At 43.5% G+C, this 22,432-nt stretch overlaps 1 protein-coding gene across 1 annotated transcript in view; it reads right to left on the minus strand.

Annotated features, from left to right (window-relative positions):
- Positions 1 to 2,074: 2,074 nt before the first annotated feature.
- LOC306845026 (histone deacetylase 4-like) overlaps positions 2,075 to 22,432 on the minus strand; it is a 55,697-nt gene continuing 35,339 nt past the window's right edge. The window contains exons 4-27 of the mRNA XM_079377527.1: positions 19,467 to 19,654; positions 17,450 to 17,573; positions 17,182 to 17,296; positions 16,602 to 16,720; positions 14,867 to 14,995; positions 14,682 to 14,776; positions 12,774 to 12,881; positions 11,293 to 11,479; positions 9,211 to 9,371; positions 8,207 to 8,389; positions 7,904 to 8,087; positions 6,463 to 6,596; positions 6,142 to 6,244; positions 5,996 to 6,042; positions 5,809 to 5,916; positions 5,654 to 5,709; positions 5,487 to 5,574; positions 5,278 to 5,397; positions 5,103 to 5,200; positions 4,848 to 4,966; positions 4,618 to 4,751; positions 4,425 to 4,509; positions 3,930 to 4,065; positions 2,075 to 3,847 (exon numbers count right to left, since the gene is read on the minus strand). Of these exons, the coding sequence (XP_079233653.1) occupies positions 3,808 to 3,847; positions 3,930 to 4,065; positions 4,425 to 4,509; positions 4,618 to 4,751; positions 4,848 to 4,966; positions 5,103 to 5,200; positions 5,278 to 5,397; positions 5,487 to 5,574; positions 5,654 to 5,709; positions 5,809 to 5,916; positions 5,996 to 6,042; positions 6,142 to 6,244; positions 6,463 to 6,596; positions 7,904 to 8,087; positions 8,207 to 8,389; positions 9,211 to 9,371; positions 11,293 to 11,479; positions 12,774 to 12,881; positions 14,682 to 14,776; positions 14,867 to 14,995; positions 16,602 to 16,720; positions 17,182 to 17,296; positions 17,450 to 17,573; positions 19,467 to 19,654 (2,861 nt within the window). The 3' untranslated portion in view covers positions 2,075 to 3,807. The remainder of the gene's footprint in view (positions 3,848 to 3,929; positions 4,066 to 4,424; positions 4,510 to 4,617; positions 4,752 to 4,847; positions 4,967 to 5,102; positions 5,201 to 5,277; positions 5,398 to 5,486; positions 5,575 to 5,653; positions 5,710 to 5,808; positions 5,917 to 5,995; positions 6,043 to 6,141; positions 6,245 to 6,462; positions 6,597 to 7,903; positions 8,088 to 8,206; positions 8,390 to 9,210; positions 9,372 to 11,292; positions 11,480 to 12,773; positions 12,882 to 14,681; positions 14,777 to 14,866; positions 14,996 to 16,601; positions 16,721 to 17,181; positions 17,297 to 17,449; positions 17,574 to 19,466; positions 19,655 to 22,432) is intronic.

The raw sequence follows: 22,432 nt of genomic DNA on the forward strand, positions 1-22,432 counted from the left end.
CTCAAAGAGGTAGTCTTTAAGCCTTGTTAATAAGTGATTCTGTTGCAATTGTTCTAATGGACACTAGAAGGCTGTTCCACAGTTTAGGGCCGGCTATGGCAAAAGCCCGGTCACCTTTTTTCTTCAGCCTAGATCAGGGATCCTCAAATCTGGCCCACTCCTGCAGAGTTCAGCTCTAACCCTAATCAAACACACCTGAGCTGCTAATCAGAGTCTTCAGGATCATTAGAGAATCACAGGTAGGTGAGTTTGATCAGGGATGGAGCTAAACTCTGCAGCAGATTGGCCCTCCAGGGTATGATTTGAGGAACCCTGATCTAGCTGGACTGTGTAACCTCAAAAGGTCAGAAAGATACGAAGGTGCCAGTCCATTCAAAACCTTAAAAACAAAAAGTAAAATTTTAAACTCTATTTTAAAATGGACTGGCAACCAGTGCAAAGAGAGTAGGACAGGGGTAATGTGTTCAAATTTGCGAGTGCCAGGCAAAAGTCTGGCAGCTGCATTTTGTACTGTTTGAAGACGTTTCATATATGATTGGTTAATACCAATATACATTGAATTGCAGTAGTCTAGTCGAGATAAGATAAAAGCATGTATAGTGTTCTCAAACTCAGCACAAGTTAATTAGTTAAATTCTAATCTGACTTTATTACCTCGAATTTAGACTAAAATGCTAATTATTATTGATCATTCATAGGATCATTTATCTAAACATTTGATTATTCTCTTTAACTCTTTAATCTAATTAATCTTATTCCTATAACACTTTGTTTCGTACTGGCTAGTATACACACCTCATACTCACAAACTCGTCAGTCTTGGTCATTAGAGGCGATTGAGTAATATTTTAGACGGGCCGTACCATACATTGCTCATTATAAAATATATTATCTGGCTACAGAATCGCACTGATCATCTCGCAAGATTTCCTTAAGTACTCAGACCAAGACAAACATCTTCCAAATGGAGACAGGAACTAACGATTGGAATTTGCATTGATCAAGTAGAGTTTACACCTTTTAAAGGACAGATGGCAATTTGCATAAGACACTGCGAAATGGCACACCCTCTACAGTAAGCAAATGATCTCTAAACTCTTAGGATCCGTATTCCCTTTCAGTCTACTTGTAAGATTGAGAGCATTGTAGCAGTCAAATGATACCAAACATGACCGAATATCACTTGCATTCATGTAGAACTCTAACCTAACCCTATATAATTCTATTGACCATTCTGAGTGAAGGGAGATGGGTGCGAGGAAAAGATCGGTCAAGTCAGCTTTATTTATATAGTGCTTTTAACAATACAGATTGTGTCAAAGCACTTAACAGGATCAAATTGGAGGATAGAGTGTCAGTAATGTATAATAAGATTAAACACTCAATTTTCAGTTAAACAGCTGAATTCAGAGATGCCATTTGTCTAGCTCAGTTTAGTTTAAATAATTTCTGGCGATTATCGTCAATTTGATTTCACAGATACTAAGTGTCCCCAAATGAGCAAGAAAGAGGCGACAGCGGCAAGGAACTTCTGTGACAGAATGGAGAAAAAAACCTTGGGAGAAACCAGGCTCAGTCGGGGGGGCAGTTCTCCTCTGGCCCAGGATATTTGTTATTCATTTTTATAATTAAAATGTTAAATGTATAAATGTATTTATTTCTAATTTGGTGGGATTGGTGAGAAGGGACTTTTCTTACATCTCTCAGTGAGATGGCGACACGAAAGTCCATATCTCAGATCATCAAAGTGCCTGAGATTCTTCAAGTCTTACACTGTTGCCTGTTTCATGGCACGTTTAGTCTGAAATTACAGTTGTTTGTACACAATTTGTGAACATCGTCAGCTTTATTTAAAATTTCTAAATGAAGGTTTTTGTGTTGAGGAGCATGCTTGGTTTGTCACGCTGAACCCGTGTCGTGATGAACTATGATTGCCTTTGTTTCTCCATCTACAACTTTACTCAAAACTGACAAAGCTGTGGGACTTTTAGTATTTAGTGAAGTGTGTGAATAAAATAACACTAATACAAACCATGCGTATTGAAGTTTTTTTTTTTTTTTTTTTTTTTTTTTTTGCAGATGGAAACAATTGAAATGCTTTGGATTAATGTTTTTTTTTTCAATTACTGTCACAGACATGAAAATAAGCATGTAGCACTTTAACTGAAAAAAAGAAAAGAAAATGAAAATCACTGACCATCAATCAAGTGCGTTTAGCAGGTCAGTAAGAGCTGATTGTTATATACTCCTAAACTGTAATAAAAAACAAGGTTTTGTATATTTGAAACCAGCGTGTGCTGCTTAGAAATATTACACCCATGCACACAGAACAGAGGTGAATGACAGATTTTCATATTCATATATTTAGGTATCCTGTCATATACAAATCTGCTATGAACAAAAAATGGAAATACACAATCAGTCATCGTGATTGAATGTTGAAAACCCATGAACGTCAAAGTGTTCATGTTTAAAGAACATGGTACCAAATATAACGCAAATAATGGAACTCAAATCCACTAGCACAAATAAGCAGCAAAGTAAAATTAAACATACAAATATGCAAATATCTGAAATTTCAGGTCAAAAGGAAAGGAATGAAGTAAAACTGTACAAAACAGGAATGACTAAATTGTTAAAACCTCAAAAATAATCAGTAACTGAACTAAAAAATCTGAGGAATTTAACAATTGACAAGAGTTGCCAAGTAAGACGAACTAACTGGATTCTTTTAGAGATGAAGCTGTTGTGGCGAGATGAGGCTCAAGGTTCGTTAGAGAAGGCAAATAAAAAAGATTTTGCATGCATATTTGTATTGATCTTGTAGGTACCGCCTCATGCTTAGGGGTTACCAACATTAGCAAGATGCAACTTCCTTTTTACAAGGTGTGTTTGGCTCAAGAGCAACACAAGCTAATTTGGTACACGGTCGTCTCTTGTCCGGTTCTTTCCCATTCAGTGCACAAAACCCGTTCACATCCACCCTGGTCTTGTAATCCGTATCAAACGCCGTGGTTAAAGGAAGGTGAAATAAGATGCAAACTCATGCTTTGGTCAGACCTTCTGATCTCCGGTTCAGTCTGGGTTCCCTGTAAAGCACATGCCAGTCAGTAACCCTGCCTTCAGCTACACTGCGTGATGAGCCACTGTTACACATCACGGGAGCATCAGACCGTTTCTGCTGTGTTTGTACAGCACATTGGACAAAAAAAATCAAACCAAAGGAGAGTCGGTCATCTCAAGACAATGTGTGTTTAGGACTAAAGCATGAACGCTGTCCAAGTAAACATGCTGAAAAGGTTTTCTCTTCTCCAAACAGTCGACCCACTGGAATTATGGGACATTACTGACTTAAGGCAAAGTTCCTCAGAGTTCATTCGTAGTTCAAGTGGTCTCCAAGGCACTCCCTCTCTGAGAAACATCTGTAAAGTGGCGCTGTTGAGTCAAACGCTTCAGTGCTCAAGGTGTGAAGTACTAAACAAACAGGGTTTCCGGAGCCTGTGGAGGGTTTGTTGGACCCCAGTTTTCCATCCGTCCCTCTGTCAGAACGATCCGGCTGACGTCTGCGACGAGGTGCGAGCATCGAGCCAATGGGACAGAAATCTCCAGAAACAAACGTCTCAAGCGACTTCAGCTCGAGCGCGTTGCGTTGGGGCCACAGTGCTAGCGGGCTACAGTGCTAACGTGGGGAGTTAGCCTTTGCCCTGACGTCTCTCTCTGCTCAGCGAGGATCTCCGTCAGACGAGACCAAGGCAAACAGACGCAGAGACCCAGAAGAGCTCAGAGCTCTGGGAAAACGCTCGTCCCCTACATCGGCGGCTCCTCTTCCATGGGTTCATCCTCCGTTCTGAGCAGAAACACAGCAAAGCTGCTCACAAAACTGAACCAAAGGAAAGACGGAGCATAGAAAGAAGGGAAAGCGGCTGTACCTTTTCTCCATGGCTGCGACAGATAAAGAAGCCATTGCCGTCACCGTCTCGTTCTCCTCAGAGTCGCCCCTCTGAGCTTCCAGCAGAGACAAACCTGTGCTGGACGCGAACCGCTGGACGGAGCACCAGTACTGACCTAAACACAGAGAACAGGACACACAATCAGCTCCACAGGACCCTTCCAGCATCAGTTTGTAAAACAAGTCAAATTCAAAGAGTTCAGCATGGCGTCGATCACGGCTTTGATTCCCAGGGTTCTGAGAACATGTACAGCATATCTCGACCTCAAACTGTTCTGGATAATGTGGTCTGTACATAAAATAAAAAATATTCACATAGAGAAGAGGTCTATCACTCTATCGCTAATGGTCAAACCGCATTTTAATGTTCGTTTTGCCCTGTAGACGTCCACTGTGAGACGTACTGAACCTGGAACAATATTTGACAGGAATAAATGACTCTTCTTGAAAAGAAATGAAGATCTGAATGACTCACTGTGATTTTCTAGGACTTTCTCTATGGAGCTCACAGCGTTTTCATTGGGTCTCTGCTTCAGGACGTCTGCAGAAAGCGGCTCTAGCTGTTCAACACACAAACACAAGCAATCAAACTCCACTCTATCGGTAACAAGAAGTTGCCTTATGCAAATGAAAACTTACAACGCAAGGGATGATGGGAACTCATTTACCTCTATCCCCAGCAGTGCTGAGACACAGGCCTCTGACGCGTCACATATGGCCCTGAGGTCATGACCTCCCTCCAGCGCCAGCACCACTCGACCCCCGGCCAACCCCATCAGCTGTTTAGTCAGGTGACCCAAACCTATCACACAACCACATAGATGGCTTTAACCGAAACCATCCAAATAATGAATACAGCCGGACACAAGTGAGTTCATAGTAAAGAGGCGGCGCTTACATTTGGAGGTGAGTTTATATCCTCCCAGTGGAGGAGTGTGTCCTTCCACAGCATCAAACCCTGCAGACACCAGCACCAGATCTGGAGCAAACTCGTTAGCGATCGGCATAACCACCGTCCTGTGAGACACAAACCTTCACTTTAAACTCTATATCACCTCCTGAAGTCTTAATGCATCCGTCACACTCACAAACAACTGATGAATAGATCTGAAGAGCAAATGAAGAGCGAGCAAAACGTGTTTGAGGCTCTTACCTGAAGGCAGCGAGGTATTCTGCGTCTCCCATCGGTGGATCCAGTCCTCCAGTAAACGCCACGTTGATGTTGAAACCTACTCCCGGCCCACTGCCCACCTGTTCAGAGGAAGTGCTGCAGGAGTGAGCAAACAAAACACCTTCCCACAATCCACTCACTCGCATCGTGTCATTACCTCTTCAGGAGCGCCGCTTCCCGGGAAGAAATTGCCATCGTCGTATCGATGAAGCGAAACGTACAGAACTCTGGGATCGTCGTAGAACGCTTGTTGAGTTCCGTTGCCATGATGAACGTCCTGAATGTGGTTTAACAACAACGATTAAATGCTAAACAGACAGAAAAGAAAACACAGAAGTGCCAAACAATTCTTCAAAATGAACTTACCCAATCAACAATCAGAATTTTGCTGACATCGAGTCTTTGCAGTAGGAGTTTAGCTGCTATGGCAACAGAGTTAAAGTAACAGAAGCCCCTGTGATTGGACGAGAGCACCAGTGTTACAGGAGTAAAGGCAGAAAGCACAGAAGGACAAATACAGAGACGCGTCTCACATGGGAGTGCTCTCCTCTGCGTGGTGTCCCGGCGGTCGGACCACAGCGAAACCGTTCTGCAATGAAGCCAGAGACACACCGCTCCACGTCAATCAAATAATACAGACAGAAACACAGACACACACAAAGAGGGAAAGACGATGGCAGATGATGACCTTCAGCTCTCCTGATGCCACTTTGAAGACGAGTTCGACCACAGAACCGACGGCCAGACGCGCTGCGCTCGACGAGTGAACTTCATTCCAGACCGTGTCACTGTCCACCTTCACAGACAAAGCAGAAACTCTCCTTACATGCTGCACAAATGAAGACATGGTTGAGACGGACTTTGTCTCTACTCACCCCAATACCGCCACACGGCAGCCTGACGAACATGGAGATGAGAGAACCTGAGCCAGACAGAGAGAAGACGACTCAGAGATGCATTCACACCGCAGAGTCTGATTAAATGATAAGGGGATCTTCGTTTTGGATTGTAAAAGTCTTACCGTCTAGTTTCTGCCGTAGTGGGTTGGTCCCGTACAACATGACATGAGCTTCAGAATGAGCCGTCTGCAGTTCCTCTAATGTGGCTTTTCTCCCGCGGATACACTGAAAGTAAAGTACAGCTAGATTGACTCGAGTGCGAGAGCGCCCCCTGCTGACATCATGAGAAGTGCTGCGGTAAACAAAACAACAGCAGCCTCCAAAACCCAACACTCACCAGTGAAACAGCTCTATTATCAGGAAGCACAACTCGATGCACCGTTTCAGTCAAACTTTAAGGATGACAATCTTAGATAAAAAAAGTTTGTCGAAACTAACTTTACCTCACACTGGCTGCGCAGGCCCGTCTCCTGCAGCCGAGACCAGATGCTCTGGATGCGTCCGGCGTGTTCAGGGTGTGTGTTGGTGTTTCCACACATGCACTGGTGCTTCTGCATGAGAGAGTCGTACACCAGACCTAGAGAAAGAAACTTTAACTGGAGCGCTCATCCTTGTGAATTCTGTTTTGAGGTCACCGAGAAGACAGGTGTGATAGAGCCCTGCACGGGCCTCAAATATAGGCCCCTAGCCCGGCCCGTGTCCGACAGCTTATCAGAATTACCGACCCGAGCCAGTCTTTTTTTTTTTTTTTTTTTTCCCCACTTCTCCCAAAACGGCTCATGTTTCGGCTATTAAAATAGTTCAGTTTTGTATGTAATGGCAAAGTGATTAGATTTCGTTTTGTTTTTTTATTAAGATTATTCAGAAAAACGTTTGGAGCATTTTTTGTTCATTAAATAAGTTTTTTCTTTCTTAAAGTAACTACCAAGTGGCCAGCGGCAGACCGGCAGGCTGATCATAGCTTATGTTTGATCAATTTAGCCTTCTCAAATCATCACAACTTGCCTAAAATAAAATCTATAGATATACTAAAACAGTTCAAGCATATAACCATGTTTAAACGTTAAACCTAGATAAATGTGCACTGCATCAGTAGTTTGTGCGGAGAGTGGAAGCTAAAGCGCAGGACATGGAGGCACCAGCGCAATCAATTGCATTTTTTTCAATGGAAACAACTTATGCCGTAATTTTTGCTCATAAAGGTAAGAATAATACATCATTCAGAACTGTAAAGGGTCTTTTATAGGTGCTTTTATAAAATAAAGAAAAGAAAACGCTTTCTGCCGTCTCATCTTGAACAGGAGCGCTTCACAAAAATTAACCGTAAGTCAGCGCATACATGCCTCACAGACATGATAAATATATCTATAGAAAGCTTTAAATTACTACTTGACGAAATAAATCAAATCGAAAAAAACTAAATCTCTTTCCTTATCATAATCCGTGAAGATGCACTTCTTTCTAAATGTGCGTCTAATGAGATGGCAAATCAGAATCGGCAACTTCATCTTTGCGAAACAGACTCCGTAAACACTAGTTTATAATAGTGTATAATTCAAATAATTATAGTAAATAATTCAAAAATCTCCTTACTATTTCCCCCGGACACATTCATGGTCATTACTGCAAGCTTTATTGCGTGTATTTGAAGCAGAACTCTTCATCTGCGCTGACGGCTCTCTGCTGCTGCGGGACGCTAAACACCATCGAGCCGCTCTCAGTTACGGCACGGACTCGTGTTGTTTCCACCAGCGTGGCAATTTTTTAGCAGGAGGCCTGGCCCGTGTCTAAACTATGACGTGAAAATTGTCCCAAAGCCCGGCCCTAGGAACATAAAAAAGTTGGGTCCCGGGCCGAAATGCAGGGCTCTAAGGTGTGACGCACCTGTGGTAAAATGGGGCTTGGAAGGCTGCTCCTGTGAGCTGATGAAGGAGGCGGATGCAGGAGATGACTGGGCTCTGGACAGAGGACGGTGCCCTGGGAAACTGACCGATGCACCGGACGCCTCCATGGACGCCTGGTAGTTTCTGAGCTGATGGATCCTCTGCTGTTCCAGTAGAAGGGCCTGCTGCTCTCACACACACACACACACACACACTAGGTGCACTGTGCACTGACAACCACAAGAGGGCGACACAAACACAGCATCTCTCTCACTGCTCTCCTTGAGCTCTAGGTGTCTCTCACCTGTTTGAAGAGCTGCTCTTGTTCTTCCTGTCTCTGCTCCTCTGTGAGATCAGGAGGTTCCTGTTTAATGGGGAGGCTCATGGGAAGCATTTCCGTCTGTGTGGCATCCTGCTGCTCTCGGAGCTCTTCCTCCGTCTCTTCTGGGTGGCTCTGGTGCTGCCGATCACCGGGTTTATTCAACATCTAACAGACATACAGAGAAAAGACCATATATCATAAAATATTTTTTCAGGGTACACTGTTGTTGATAAAAATGTACGTTGAGTTTATTAGTCATTTCGCTGATGCTTTTATCCAAAGTAACTCACATTGCATATTGTTATTCCCTGGGAATCAGACCCATGACCCTGGCATTGTTAGCACCACGCTCTATTTTGTACCATTTACACTTGCTTTCTTGAACCATATTCAGGTGTTTGCCTCATTTACATAGACAAAACAGCTGCTCTTCATTCAGGATTGCATGGACTGTAGGAAAGCAAGTCTTTTCTCAAACTCTGACTAAATGGACTTGCTTTGGTTCAAGCTAGAGCAACTGGGACTGATGTGAGATTAAATTTAATTTGATGCTTTTATTCACTTGATCCAGCTAATCCAGTCCTTCAGGCTTATTTGAAAACTACATGGTACGTGTTCTTGGAGCACGACTGGAACTAAACTCTGCAGGAAACAGTTTTGCACCCCTGCTGTAGACCGAAACTGAACAAGCCCGTCGTGCAGATATAAAACCTTGACCTTACATGACCTCGTCTCATGAGGATCACTGAAGTTCCGCAGAACTCAAAACTCGAGAGTGTAAACTCAGCCCAGACCCTCAACTGTCGTCGTATCATCATGTGCTGCTGAGCTATCTGTTTCCTTGCAGCATTCACCATGAACCACATGAACCGTAACGGTAGAGAGAACAAACATTATTCCAGTCCACCTGAGAGTAGTTTTCTGCTACAGCTAGTTATTACAGTCATCTCATCTGTCATGATAGGTTGAGAAGACTGATGTCTGACCTTGTTGATGTGGAGCTGTTGGAAGTGCTGCTTGTGTTTCTCCAGGAACTGCTGGTGCTGTTGTTGAACCACAAGCTGTTGCAGCGCCTGTCCGCTCTGAGGCAGAGGAGACGACTGTGTTCGGCCCAGCGTCCGGTGCTGATGCAGCTTCTGCAGCGCTCCTGCAACGCACACACACACACACACCTCATGAACATTCCTGCAACACACACACCTCATGAACATTCCTGCAACACACACACCTCATGAACATTCCTGCAACACACACACCTCATGAACACGCTCCTGCAACACACACCTCATGAACACGCTCCTGCAACACACACCTCATGAACACGCTCCTGCAACACACACCTCATGAACACGCTCCTGCAACACACACCTCATGAACACACTCCTGCAACACACACCTCATGAACACTCCTGCAACACACTCCTCATGAACACTCCTGCAACACACACTCCTCATGAACACTCCTGCAACACACACACTCCTCATGAACACTCCTGCAACACACACACACGCACACACTCCTGCAAAACACACACCTCATGAACACTCCTGCAACACACACACCTCATGAACACTCCTGCAACACACACACCTCATGAACACTCCTGCAATACACACACTCCTGCAACACACACACACACTCCTCATGAACACACTCCTGCAACACACACCTCATGAACACTCCTGCAACACACACACCTCATGAACACACCTGCAACACACACACCTCATGAACACTCCTGCAACACACACTCCTGCAACACACACACACACACACACACACACTCCTCATGAACATGCTCCTGCAACACACACCTCATGAACACTCCTGTAACACACACACACACACACACACACACACCTCATGAACACTCCTGCAACACACACACACACACACACCTCATGAACACTCCTGTAACACACTCCTCATGAACACGCTCCTGCAACACACACACTCCTCATGAACGCTCCTGCAACACACACACTCCTCATGAACGCTCCTGCAACACACACACTCCTCATGAACGCTCCTGCAACACACACACTCCTCATGAACAGGCTCCTGCAACACTCACACTCCTCATGAACAGGCTCCTGCAACACTCACACTCCTCATGAACAGGCTCCTGCAACACTCACACTCCTCATGAACAGGCTCCTGCAACACTCACACTCCTCATGAACACTCCTGCAACACTCACACACACACCTCATGAACACTCCTGTAACACACTCCTCATGAACACGCTCCTGCAACACACACACTCCTCATGAACACGCTCCTGCAACACACACACTCCTCATGAACAGGCTCCTGCAACACTCACACTCCTCATGAACAGGCTCCTGCAACACTCACACTCCTCATGAACACTCCTGCAACACACACACCTCATGAACACTCCTGCAACATACACACACACTCCTCATGAACACTCCTGCAACATACACACACACTCCTCATGAACACTCCTGCAACATACACACACACTCCTCATGAACACTCCTGCAACATACACACACACTCCTCATGAACACTCCTGCAACACACACACTCCTGCAACACACACACACACACACCTCATGAACACGCTCCTGCAACACACACACTCAACAGAGGTTCCAAAACCGTTTGACACTGAAACACGCTGCATAATACGTTCATTTATTGGGAGCTCTGCACAGACGTCACGACCGTCCATGCATGGCTAACCCAGGTTCATTGTTTCACTTCTTGCTCCCATTCAGATAATTAGAGGCGTATTCTTCTGGGCCTGGTTTGGCATGAAGACGTCACTCTGCCTGGCACAGCGTGTTCCTCTGACCTCCTGCCGCCAGCGATTCTGATCTAATTAACCAGACGGACTCCTGACTCGGGCCGCGCCTCAGCACTGCTATGAACGGCGGACTGTTCACACATTCCAGGTTTACGTAACACTTTGACAGTGGCCCTGGAAAACGCTCAGCGACCCGGGCCAGTAGATATTACGCAAATAAAGAGGTTTGTAATGGACTGCATCATTGTTACTAAACCAGGACAGAAATTCAGAACTCTGAGCTCTACTCACCTGCGGCCAAAGGACTCGGTGGGGCTGATTGCTCCAGAAGGACCATGTGCTGCAGCAGTGTATTGTGGGAATTTGCAGCATACGAATTGCTAAGAAATGATGGCAGGTGAGAGGCGACCAGGAACGGAGTGCTTATGGGTAAACCGGTCACAGACAAACATTCGCTGTCAGGCTGGGTAGACGTCCCCTTGTTGAAGAAGCAACAAAATAAAACTGAGTCTTTTTCAAAGCATCACATGACAAAGCAAAATGAAGATGAGTGCTGACCCAAGTGCTCCTAACCAGGTGGACAAATACACGTTACAGGTTGATGATGACCGTTTCTCTCACACAGATCAGATTAGTACTGTATTAACTGTGAATTAGGCTTGCTGCGATAGACTGTGTTGGCGGTGATACCGGTGTTAAGCTGAAACACCGGTTACGTCACTTGCCCACCGTGGCACCGTCCCTCACAGTCATTTAGATTTTTTTAATAGTAATAAAAATAATTTAGTTCAGTCAGAGAGCAGACACTACAATTAAAACTAAACGCAGCTGCTCAATGCAGCACAACGAACTAACGACAGATCAGATTTCATTTATCACCTGAGGAGAGTGAGTCGAGCTGACTGACAAGAGTGAGGTGAGACAGACAAGACGACGGCAGAAAAGTTTCAAAACCAAATGTAAAAGTGCCCGTTTTAAAAATATTTTGGATTTTGAAAAGCCTGTTGACCTGCTATTTATCTAAGGTGATACTGGAAGGTTTTTTTTTTCGTTCATTCATTTCTCATTTATTTGGTTCCACAGTATTTGCTGATTTTTATTTTATTTAAACTGTGATATTTTTCCCATATACCTATTTAAAATTTGTAAGCTATTTGTTATTTTATATTAGGCAATAGGCATATAGCATGGTGTATTTTTATTAGTTTTGTTAGTAAAAGTTATGTTCTACGTTGTATTTTGTTGCTTTAATTGAATTCAAGCAATTGTTACCAAATTGCCACTAATTTAAAAGTGAAAGTAAAAAGCGCACACTGCTTTTACAAGCTATTTAAGCAAAGGAAAGTGAGGGAAAGTGGGAAAACTCAAACAAACTAAAAACAAACAACCGCTTGACGCCAAATTGCTAATCTGAAAGTGAAAGTAAAATGCACACGGAGCTCTTACAAGCTATTTAAAACTGAAGGAAAGCGAGGAAACGAGGGAAAACTCAAACGACCCGTGTTGTCACACGTCGATTAACCAGTGGGAAAATTTCCTCAGTCATAACCCTACTGTGAATAATATTTCTTCATTAAAGGTCGAGCTGCTGCTTTACACTCTAATTACTGTTTATGTTCCGGTAAAAATATCTAAACCTCCTTTAAAAACAAATTTACTTGAAAGGCAAAACTACTCAAATCAGACAACTACAGAGGATCTGTCCTGAGTTAAGTGGATGTTTCTAACCCATTGTGAAAACAGCACAAGCTCAGTTAGATCTGAACACTCACGTTGGTGGCAGCGGCCGGCAGACCCAGGGTGATGTTGGGTAGTGAAGGAGACGTGTAGAGCGACAGCTGACTGACCGACCCATCCTGACCAGCCGGCCTGTGAGACGACTGGAGCACATTTACACATTAGCTTTTACCTATGGATGTAATGATTCACTCAACTCACAATGCGATACAATTCACAATTGATTTCACAAAACGATTTTCCTCACAATTTTTTTTATTCTCTTATTTCTCAGACAAAATTGCTAAACATTTCTTTGTGAACTTGAAATATGACAAAACTAAATTGTAATTTTAAAACAAACCCCAAATCAAATGAATAACACAAAAGAAATCTCTTAATATAAACCAAGGCTTTGTCTGTGCTCTTTCCATTTGAAATTAGAGGCAACCACTGTATTTTAATCACGATCCAAACAAAGATGCTGCATACATGCGGCACGAGTAGATTTGAATCTAAATTGGGTTGTAAATTTTTGAAATTTGAAGCAAAATCAGAATGGTCTGACTTTAGTTTAGTGAAACTATACTAATAAAACATCTGAACGAAACCGAAACAGCAGACGAGTCGAGCTGAATGAGACGCAGATTCACTCTCTGCCAGCAGGTGGCACTTATGAACACTATTTTAATGTGTTATACAGAGGCAAGACGAAAAGAAAACATCATCTAAACTTTTCTAAAGACAGTCAGTTCCCCTCAGAGATACATTCATATAAACTCATTCCCACCTGCGATTCATTTAACATCAACTGATTTGATTCGTTATATATTTCGATTTTCAGCCGACTCTGGGTGCATCGTTACTAGGGCTGTGACAATAAATCGATGTAAATTCAATTCTGAGACCTTCCCAATGCATTGCTCCATTCTCTCTGGAATGGATTCGGAGCTTATATTTGAACAGCAGATGGCGCTCTACTCTAGTGTTTATCTGCTGATGAAGAAGAGCGCTGAAGAGCACTTGTCTGTAATCTCACCTTGGCTCAGAATGCTTTTTTGACGCCAGATTAATGTAAACGCAGCCCAATGTGAACACCTTTGTATTTCGCTTCAACCTTTTCAAATTTTTTGAGTGATTATTTTAAGTTATTTTAGGATAGATTTTAGGTTTAGGTGTAAGGCTTTGGAAACAAGCAGAGTCTGCTGAACAGTATCTGCTGTTCAAAACTAAGCACAGAATGGACTCAAGAAAGAATCGCGATGCATTCCGAAAATCTCAGAATCGATGCTGAATCATTTCTCGTTTCTTAATGCATCGATTTATTTTCCCAGCCCTAATCGTTACATCCTACTTTTATCCAAAGCGACTTACAATAGACAAACATAAGCAATTCACCACAGAGCCAACGGTATTTGTAGTGTAGAGTGCCAGCTTTATTAGAAAGCTAGACTGGGAACAAGCTAGAGCAGAGGTGAAATGTAGAGAAAAAGAGGAATTTTGTTGTGTGTAATGAACCCAATCTTCCACGAGTTTATGAAACAACTCTTCTTCTGTGTGACAACACACACACACACAGACACATTGAAAGTAAAGTAAAAAGTCGTGACGTATGGTGACCCATACTCGAAATTGGTGCTCTGCGTTTAACCCATCCAAGTGCACACACACAGCAGTGAGTAGTGAACAAATGCACACACACACACACACACACACACTGTGAACACACACCCAGAGCAGTGGGCAGCCATGCTGCAGCGCCCGGGGAGCAGTCGGGGGTTCGGTGCCTTGCTCAAGGGCACCTCAGTCGTGGTATTGAGGGTGGAGAGAGCGCTGGACATTCACTCCCCCCACCTACAATCCCTGCCGGCCGGGGACTCGAACCCGCAACCTTTCGATTACGAGTCCGACTCTCTAACCATTAGGCCACGACTTCCCCACTTGATGCAGTAAACCAGCCTCACCTCAGTCACGCTGATGCCGTTCTCACACAGGTTTCCGTGTGAGCTGTTGTTTGGGGAACTGGGTCCAGATCCAGGAGCGCTGCTACATGCTGAATCTACAGACGTCAGAACGAGAGACAGAGTTTGTCTGTGTGAAAACAGTAACGTGTCCACACCAGCACATGTGAGCGTGTATCGAGCCTCACCTGCCATGTCCAGAGAGCGTTTCTTGAGCGTGCTGATGGGACTGTTTTTACGGCACAGTAACGGGCTGCTCCTCCGCTCTGACACCTTCTGCTTCAGACGTGAACGCAGCTTCAGGTTAGGTTCAGACGCTGCAATGACAGACACAACGACAAGCTGTTTTCACGCGCTGCCTCACTTAATGCAGAAACTGAACAGAGTGCATGCTTCATTCAGAGTGAGGTTTGGTCAACCGCTCCGGGATATCTAATAACACGGTGTCCTAACTACACACGACGCAACAAGATTCCAGCGACAAGCAATTCATGCATCCACACCAGATGAAGATCTGAAGGTAAACTATCAAGATCTGAGGTAAACTATCTATTGTGGCCATGTATGGCTCAGTATGGCTATAAGTGTCACACAAAATGATTTTCAAATTCACAGACAATTAACTTTGAATAAAGCACATAAGTACGAGAGATTACCACTGTCATATAGTTTGTATGTTGTTTCAACCGCAACATCGTGGAAATAGAAACAGTTTCTAAAATAGACATTTTTTAAAGAATAAAAAAAAAATGGAAATAGCGGCCATCGCAGCTAGTTAGGACAAAAACTCTGATTAACATGGAAAAGATACCTTTTATCGCAGCGCGTGTAGTTAGACACAAATGAAGATGCTAGTAATACTAGAGTTAATGGCGAGAGATTCTGTAAGCATCATCACAGAACAAACACATCTGATATGAGCCTCATTGCAGCACACACATGATTCTCTGTGCATTTATCAGACTCGTTGTGCTACATGAGCTTTGGCAAGTTACTATAAGCACCATGAACACCGCGGCTGCTGCAGCATCAACTAACTACTTTTCTTCTCAGCATTGGAAGAAAAGGTTGATTAATTCGGCTATTATCCTGCTCTCTATTCATTCGGTCATTACTGGAAATGATGCTCATGGCTCTGTGAAATACAGGAGGCTCCTAACGAACAGCTCTCCATTAACATAAGCAAATTCCACAAACTCGTCACTAGACGGAAAAAGTGCAGAGAGTGAATCAGGATATTGAGGAGAGCCGCTGCTCAGGGACGAGGCATCCACCTACAGGAAGGTTTCATCTTCATCACACACACTAACTGCCGTCTACAGCGAGATCATGTTCGACTCGCGTCAGTCTCTGTTTAGCTGCAATCACATGTTGGGAAAGTTCATTTTGCAGCAGGAATTTATCTGACAGAAACATATGAAGCTGAATATAAGCCACCTACTGCCGCAATTAAACTTATTATTGAGGGTCTACAGCAATGAGCCATCAAGAATGAATCAAAAATAAAACTAAATCTGCTGCAGCTCTCGACCCTAGAGCCCAAACACACTCTTCTCAATCTGACTGATCCAGTCTCCCACACACACACACACACACACACACACACACTGGAACTCCAGCTGGCCAGAGTAAACTGTGGCTCATATCCAGCACCGGGCTCGAGTCAACAGCGTCACACCGGTTTCACCACTAAGTGAATAATTATATGCTACAAGCAGCACCCAGCGCCGGATTTCTCTGAGGGGTTAAGATCCTTTCACGCAACACAAGAACCTCACCAAAACAGAGCCGCTATTTCTGTCAATTTGCAGAAGGACTAAACACAATGTAATTAGATGATATATTGTGATCTCCACACAGAGCCGCCTTCTTCTCCAGCGTCACTTCAAATACTTCAAAGAAGGGGAGTGTTGCGTGAAGCACCTGTTTTGCGCAGTGGAAAGTCGTCTCTGGAGTCGTAGACGCCCATGGCAGGATGGTTGTAGGTACTGACGGCGGTCTGAGGAGGGGAGCTGTGATCCAAAGAACTGTGCTGAGATTTCCTGCAAAGAAAGAGCAGACAGACAGTGAGAAAGAGGAAACGCGATGGGAAAAACAGACAATGTACGGACACTGGATACAGCCTCTCCAGCTTTATCATCAGAATAAAGCTCAGCCGTGTGAATCGCTGTAGTTATGCACTGCTGTGAGTTAGGGTTATGCAGCATCGGCTGCAGGTTCAAATCCCATTTTCCCTGCACTTTCCCCATCTTTATGAACTGCTTGACACATTAAAGCCAGTAAGCCCATGTGTTAGTGTATTTTGACACCACAAATGTTGCTGGATTCCTCTTCAATGTCTTCCAAAATGTAATTGTTTAGAAATGATGGAATGATCTTATCTAGTCGTCAAGCAGATACAGTTATTCAAGCACAAACGGATGAAAACATTGATCCGAATGACAAACAGTTCAGCAGACCTAAGACTAAATGTTCTTAGACATGTGATGCTTCTTACCCGTACCAGTAGCGTGGGTTGCTGGAGATGCAGTGGTTGAGACTGCGCTGAGCAAGCGCTTTCTTTTTATTCAGAACAAACTCCTGCAGACGCATCTTCACCTCTGTGCTGGCCACCGCACCTGTTCAGATTTACCAAAGCTCGCCGTCAAAGAGAGTCAAACCAAACTGCTGATCACAGCTTTCTTAATATTTCAGTGTAACTGACGTCCATTATTAGTGGCATCACAAGGATTTTCTTAGAAGTAGCAGTGAAAAACTGATAATGAACTCACTCTCCTGGCTGCGTTCTTTGTTCTTGAGGAGCTGGATCTTCTGCTCGCGCTGATGTTTCTCCAGCTCCTGCTCCAGCCGGTGCTGCTCCACCTTCCTCTGATGCTCCAGCAGCTCCTGCTGATGCTGGTGAGAGAAACAAGCACACGGGTTAACAGCTGGCTGATGTGGGGTATTTGTCAGGTGTCAGATTCAAACCCAGCGAGCAGCAACTCATGACACATCACCATTGAGCAGATCAGCTCAGGTTACTCCAGACTGAAGCTGCGATCTGTGACATGACTACAAATCCATACGACTAGCTCTTGATTTTAACCATCATTTGATCACAAGATGAACGGCTGATAGTGATCGACTGATACAGGGGTGGGCAAACTTTTTGACTCGAGGGCCACATCAAGTGTTCCACATTAAGTGAGGGGCTGCATAATACGTTTATGACAAATGAAGCTTTGATTATTTATTTATATTCTAAATTGACACTCACTTACTACTGTACTATGTATACTTGCACAGTTCTATTCTTGTACCATCTCTACCTATTTTTATGAGCACTTTATGACACAGATAAGTTGCATTGGTGTACAAGTTGATTGATGTATAAGACACATTTTATCATTTCATTCAGAAATAATGTAACATAATTATTATTAGTATTATTAATAATGTAATAATAAAATAAAATAAACGAAACGTTTACAAACATTACAAACATGTATTTATATTCCCTACACTCCACAAAAAAATCCTGTAAATTTAGCAGTGTTCAGAATAGAAAAAAGAACGAAAATATAAGTAAAAAACAAAAACATTCACCATAAACGTATATTATAAACGCCCAGACTAAATATTTAAAGCGAAACTGAAACGAGCGGCGTGGTTGCTGGAAAATGCACAAACAAAAACTCACTTGCCTATTCTCATTCATCACCAATCCTAATGTGCGCACTTTGCGCTTGACCTTGATTGCTTTATATAAGTCACCCTGGAAATCGCAGCACATTTCAGATGGAAAAATGCGATTTATAATCCAGAAAAACAGTAGCCTATATCCATTTTCTTAAAAATGTGTGTGGAAAACAGAAGCATATCTTTGCAAGATAAAACAACAAATTATTTCCATGTTTTCCTCACAAAATTACAGCACCCGTGAGCAGGAAGATAACCCTGGCGTTTGTTTTGATACGGGAAAGTATTTTAAGCATTTTTAAAACGAATTAACACTTTCACATTTTTAAAACATGTAGTTTTGTAGTGTATATAGCTATTTAGATTTTTTATTTTGTATTTGTTGTGCGGCTTGATTTGGCGTCCGTCAAAAATCTTTGGCGAAGCCGTGCGGAGAGCCGCTTCTGAAACGTGCCGCGGATTGACTAGATCAGCTCAGCGATCAGCTCCGGTGGCTGCGTCGGGACGGTGTAAATCAGGGGTTATATACTGCACTACAGGATACAGCGCCATCTATTGGATTTTACTGATATTGCATATTGGAACAACTGCCTCACGGGCTGGATGAAAACGCCCATAGTTTGCCCACCTTTGCAGATTCGTATAATTTTTTTACAAATAACCCCTCGCAGGCCGCCACAGGAGTGATAGCGGGCCGCAGATGGCCCGTAGTTTGGACACCCCTGGACTGATACTTCCATATTATACACAATACAATTTGCTCCCAATTATTATGGATTTCTCTCAGGTGTGTTTGTCATGTGTCCATGCCATGTGATGTTCTATTTAAGCTGCACCTGTACCAATAAACAATTGACTGCGTGTTCTCACTGCAACCTGTGTGAAGCATGTTTATTCTCTGTCTTAGCCGGTATCTAGTCAAGCTCTGTTTAACAGTCCCCACGGCTCCCTACATCCAGCAGATCGTGCCGAAATCAGGGTAAAACCATGTAGTCTGAACCGGGCTTTCGTAAGTGTGGCAGTCGATTCATAGAAGCTTTCATTAAAAGTGACGGCTGAGAAACTCTGACCAGCTTTAAGCACTGCATCCCACCAGTGCTGGGTCCTGACCTTCATGTGCTCCTGTAATTGGGCCTCGTGCTGGCGCGAGAGCTGCTCGTGCTTCCGCTGGAACTCGGCAATGAGGATCTGCCGCTGCAGCTGCTGCTTGTGTTTGAGCGCTTGTGTCTGCTCCACACGCAGGTCCATGGGGATGGCAGCAGGAGGAACCCTCACGGGCAGAGCAGAACTCAGCTCCACTGCAGAAACAAGACAAAAACACACTGACGAGACGAGCGCAGAGACACAGACTCTAACAAGCCCAAAGACTAACATCAGATCAGACTCGGCCACAGAAAACACAACATGAGATCAGAGCCATGCAGCAGTAAACAATCCACTGCTGCTGACAGGCATCACGTAAGCAAACACACACACAAGTCCAACAAGAGTAATATTTTTGTGTCCATCTCAGAAACATCTCTGACATTTTTACTTTCAGTGCTGCTGAATTACAGAAAACTACTGCTGAACAAGCAGCAGCACAATCACACAAGATCTTCAAATACACGTGGATAGAGGTTCCACACACACACACACACACACACACACAAAGAGTAAACAAACACTAAAAACAAAACACACAATCATGACAAAGACATTGGCACAGGTCAGAAGCAGAATGAAGTTGAGCTCACCACACGCCTCTGCAGCACGAGCACGTCTGTCTGTGTGTTATCTGTGTTTCTGTGTGTGTTTCTCTGTCTGTTATCCGTGTGTGTGTGTTTGTGGCGCAGCTCCTGTCTGCCTCCGTTGCAGTCGCTCTCTAACTAACGCTGCTCTGTCAGCACTCACACCGTCTCTCTGACTCATGACGTCACAGAGCTGTCCCAGAGACAATGCTGACACACACACACACGCACAAGCGTACAGACACACACATGCACGCACACACACATACATACAAGTGTACACACACACACACACACACACACACATACAAGTGTACAGACACACACACACACACACACACGCAGAGACAACATGTTCTACATTGCCATGGTGTGTTGATGCATGGAATCAGCAGTCATGCAAATGTTTCTCTGCAACAACAGCTAAAAGTAACCCTGTCTTCACAAGCTATCAGAGTTATCGTAAATAGTTTCCTAGTTGGAAATTGGACAGCCTCTCTAGTCGCATTTACAACTGGGAAACTCTGAGACAATTTTGATTGAGTTTACGAGTTGGGTAGCCATAAATTTTAAACATGGCGGAGTAGAGAAACACAGCCGTGTTCCTGTTCCTTTTTCCCCAGAACATCTACATTGCTTTCTCTTGTTTTTTTACAGTCATGCACATTTACATATATAATAACTATTTGATGCAAATTGATAAAAAATGTATGCAATTTTTGCACAGCAAAAACAGCATTTATTTGTCCAAACATTTGGCATTGTCAGCAAGCTGAAAATCTAAATAATGTGGTGAATGTTTATATGGTTACCAATGAATGGGACACAACAATTTATTCAAAATCTGTTGGATATGGACTAAATATGTTCAATACATTTTGACTTAAATAAGATTCCCCAAATAAATGAGCTCATTAATGGGCTGTCCTTTCTGATACCAAAGAACCCGAATGCATTAAACTCACAGTTACAACTTCAGAAAGAAATTTCCAGTAGCATGTGAGACTGAATGAAAGCCTCTCCTCACACCTGATACAGCACCCCACTGTTCAGTGTCTCGGATCACAGGCGGGAAACAGCAGTCCATCAGCAAAAACACACCCTTCTCTACAAATCACAGACTGCCAGCCATCAGCGAGGAAACAGAGCTTCTGCTCTTTATATTCATGCACAGCGTGTCTGTCTGAAGCAAACGCACCGCTCCAGAACCCAGAGACGGACGGCGAATGACACGCAATATCCTTCCCTTCATTCACGCAGAAACTCCCTGAAGACACAGTAGTGTTCTCTCACGGTTTATTTGCAGCTTTAAAGCCAGGACACACCAAGCCGACTTTAAAGAGCTAGCGGTGAGGAAAGCTGACGGTGATGTCTTCTCGCATCAGCAGCGCTTGAACACACGGCTCAGACTACTACTGCTAACTAACATCTGTGTTCTGCGTGAGAGGAGTTAGCTGTCTATATCAGCAGCTATCAATATATTCGTCATTTAAAAAGAGAGACTGAAACACATATACGAGATAAACGCAGATATACGAAACGCTAACAAAGCAGCCCTTGCTTCCCATCTTGAATATCAGTTATGCTGATAACTTTCATTTCAATCGGTTCATGTTATGAAATTATTGGCATATTGGAATGCTTCGGAAAGATCACGAAACATTAGAACAGCCCTCTGTATGTGCAGCCTTCATTTACTTACTCCTTATCATCACTTTCGCTTTAATTCTCGTGCACTGACTCTTTCGCTAAACTGAACATCCAATCAGAGTTCTCGCTCGCACCGATGCGACTCAATATCTCACGAGGTGTGGAGCACAGCGATCAAACAAACCAGACGCTCTGTAGCTGACGCTGTTAGGTCAGTTATGAGTTATGACGGACGTATTGCGATTTTAGGGATTAATGTTTATATTGTTTATCTTTATGATTTCACGATTTAAGTTTGTATTTTTGGGTGCGTGTTAATTTCATAATTTTGTTGGTATTGTACTATTTTGTTGTATTCTCAGTTTGACTGAAATAAATGTCACATGACCCTTCCTGATTAATTTAACCTGGAAGTATTGGCACAAACTGAATGGCGAGATGTGAATTCAGAGACACATGTTAGAGCTCCTTACCATTCTACTGCTGGTTATCAGGCCAACACGGTAAAAGAGTTTATGGTTGTATATTTCTTTATTTGCGTTGATGTCCTTCGAATTGTTGTGTGTAAAACTATTTATTTTGTGTTTGTTTGCATGTTCCATATCAGGAAAATAAAACATATGGACATCAGTATCTTGGAAGCGTGGACTGTTTAATCACCAGCGAGTAGTTACAGTGAAAACGTGGCCTAATTCC

Source organism: Barbus barbus (genome assembly GCF_936440315.1).
Source record: "Barbus barbus genome assembly, chromosome: 25".
Taxonomy (NCBI): Eukaryota; Metazoa; Chordata; class Actinopteri; order Cypriniformes; family Cyprinidae; genus Barbus; species Barbus barbus.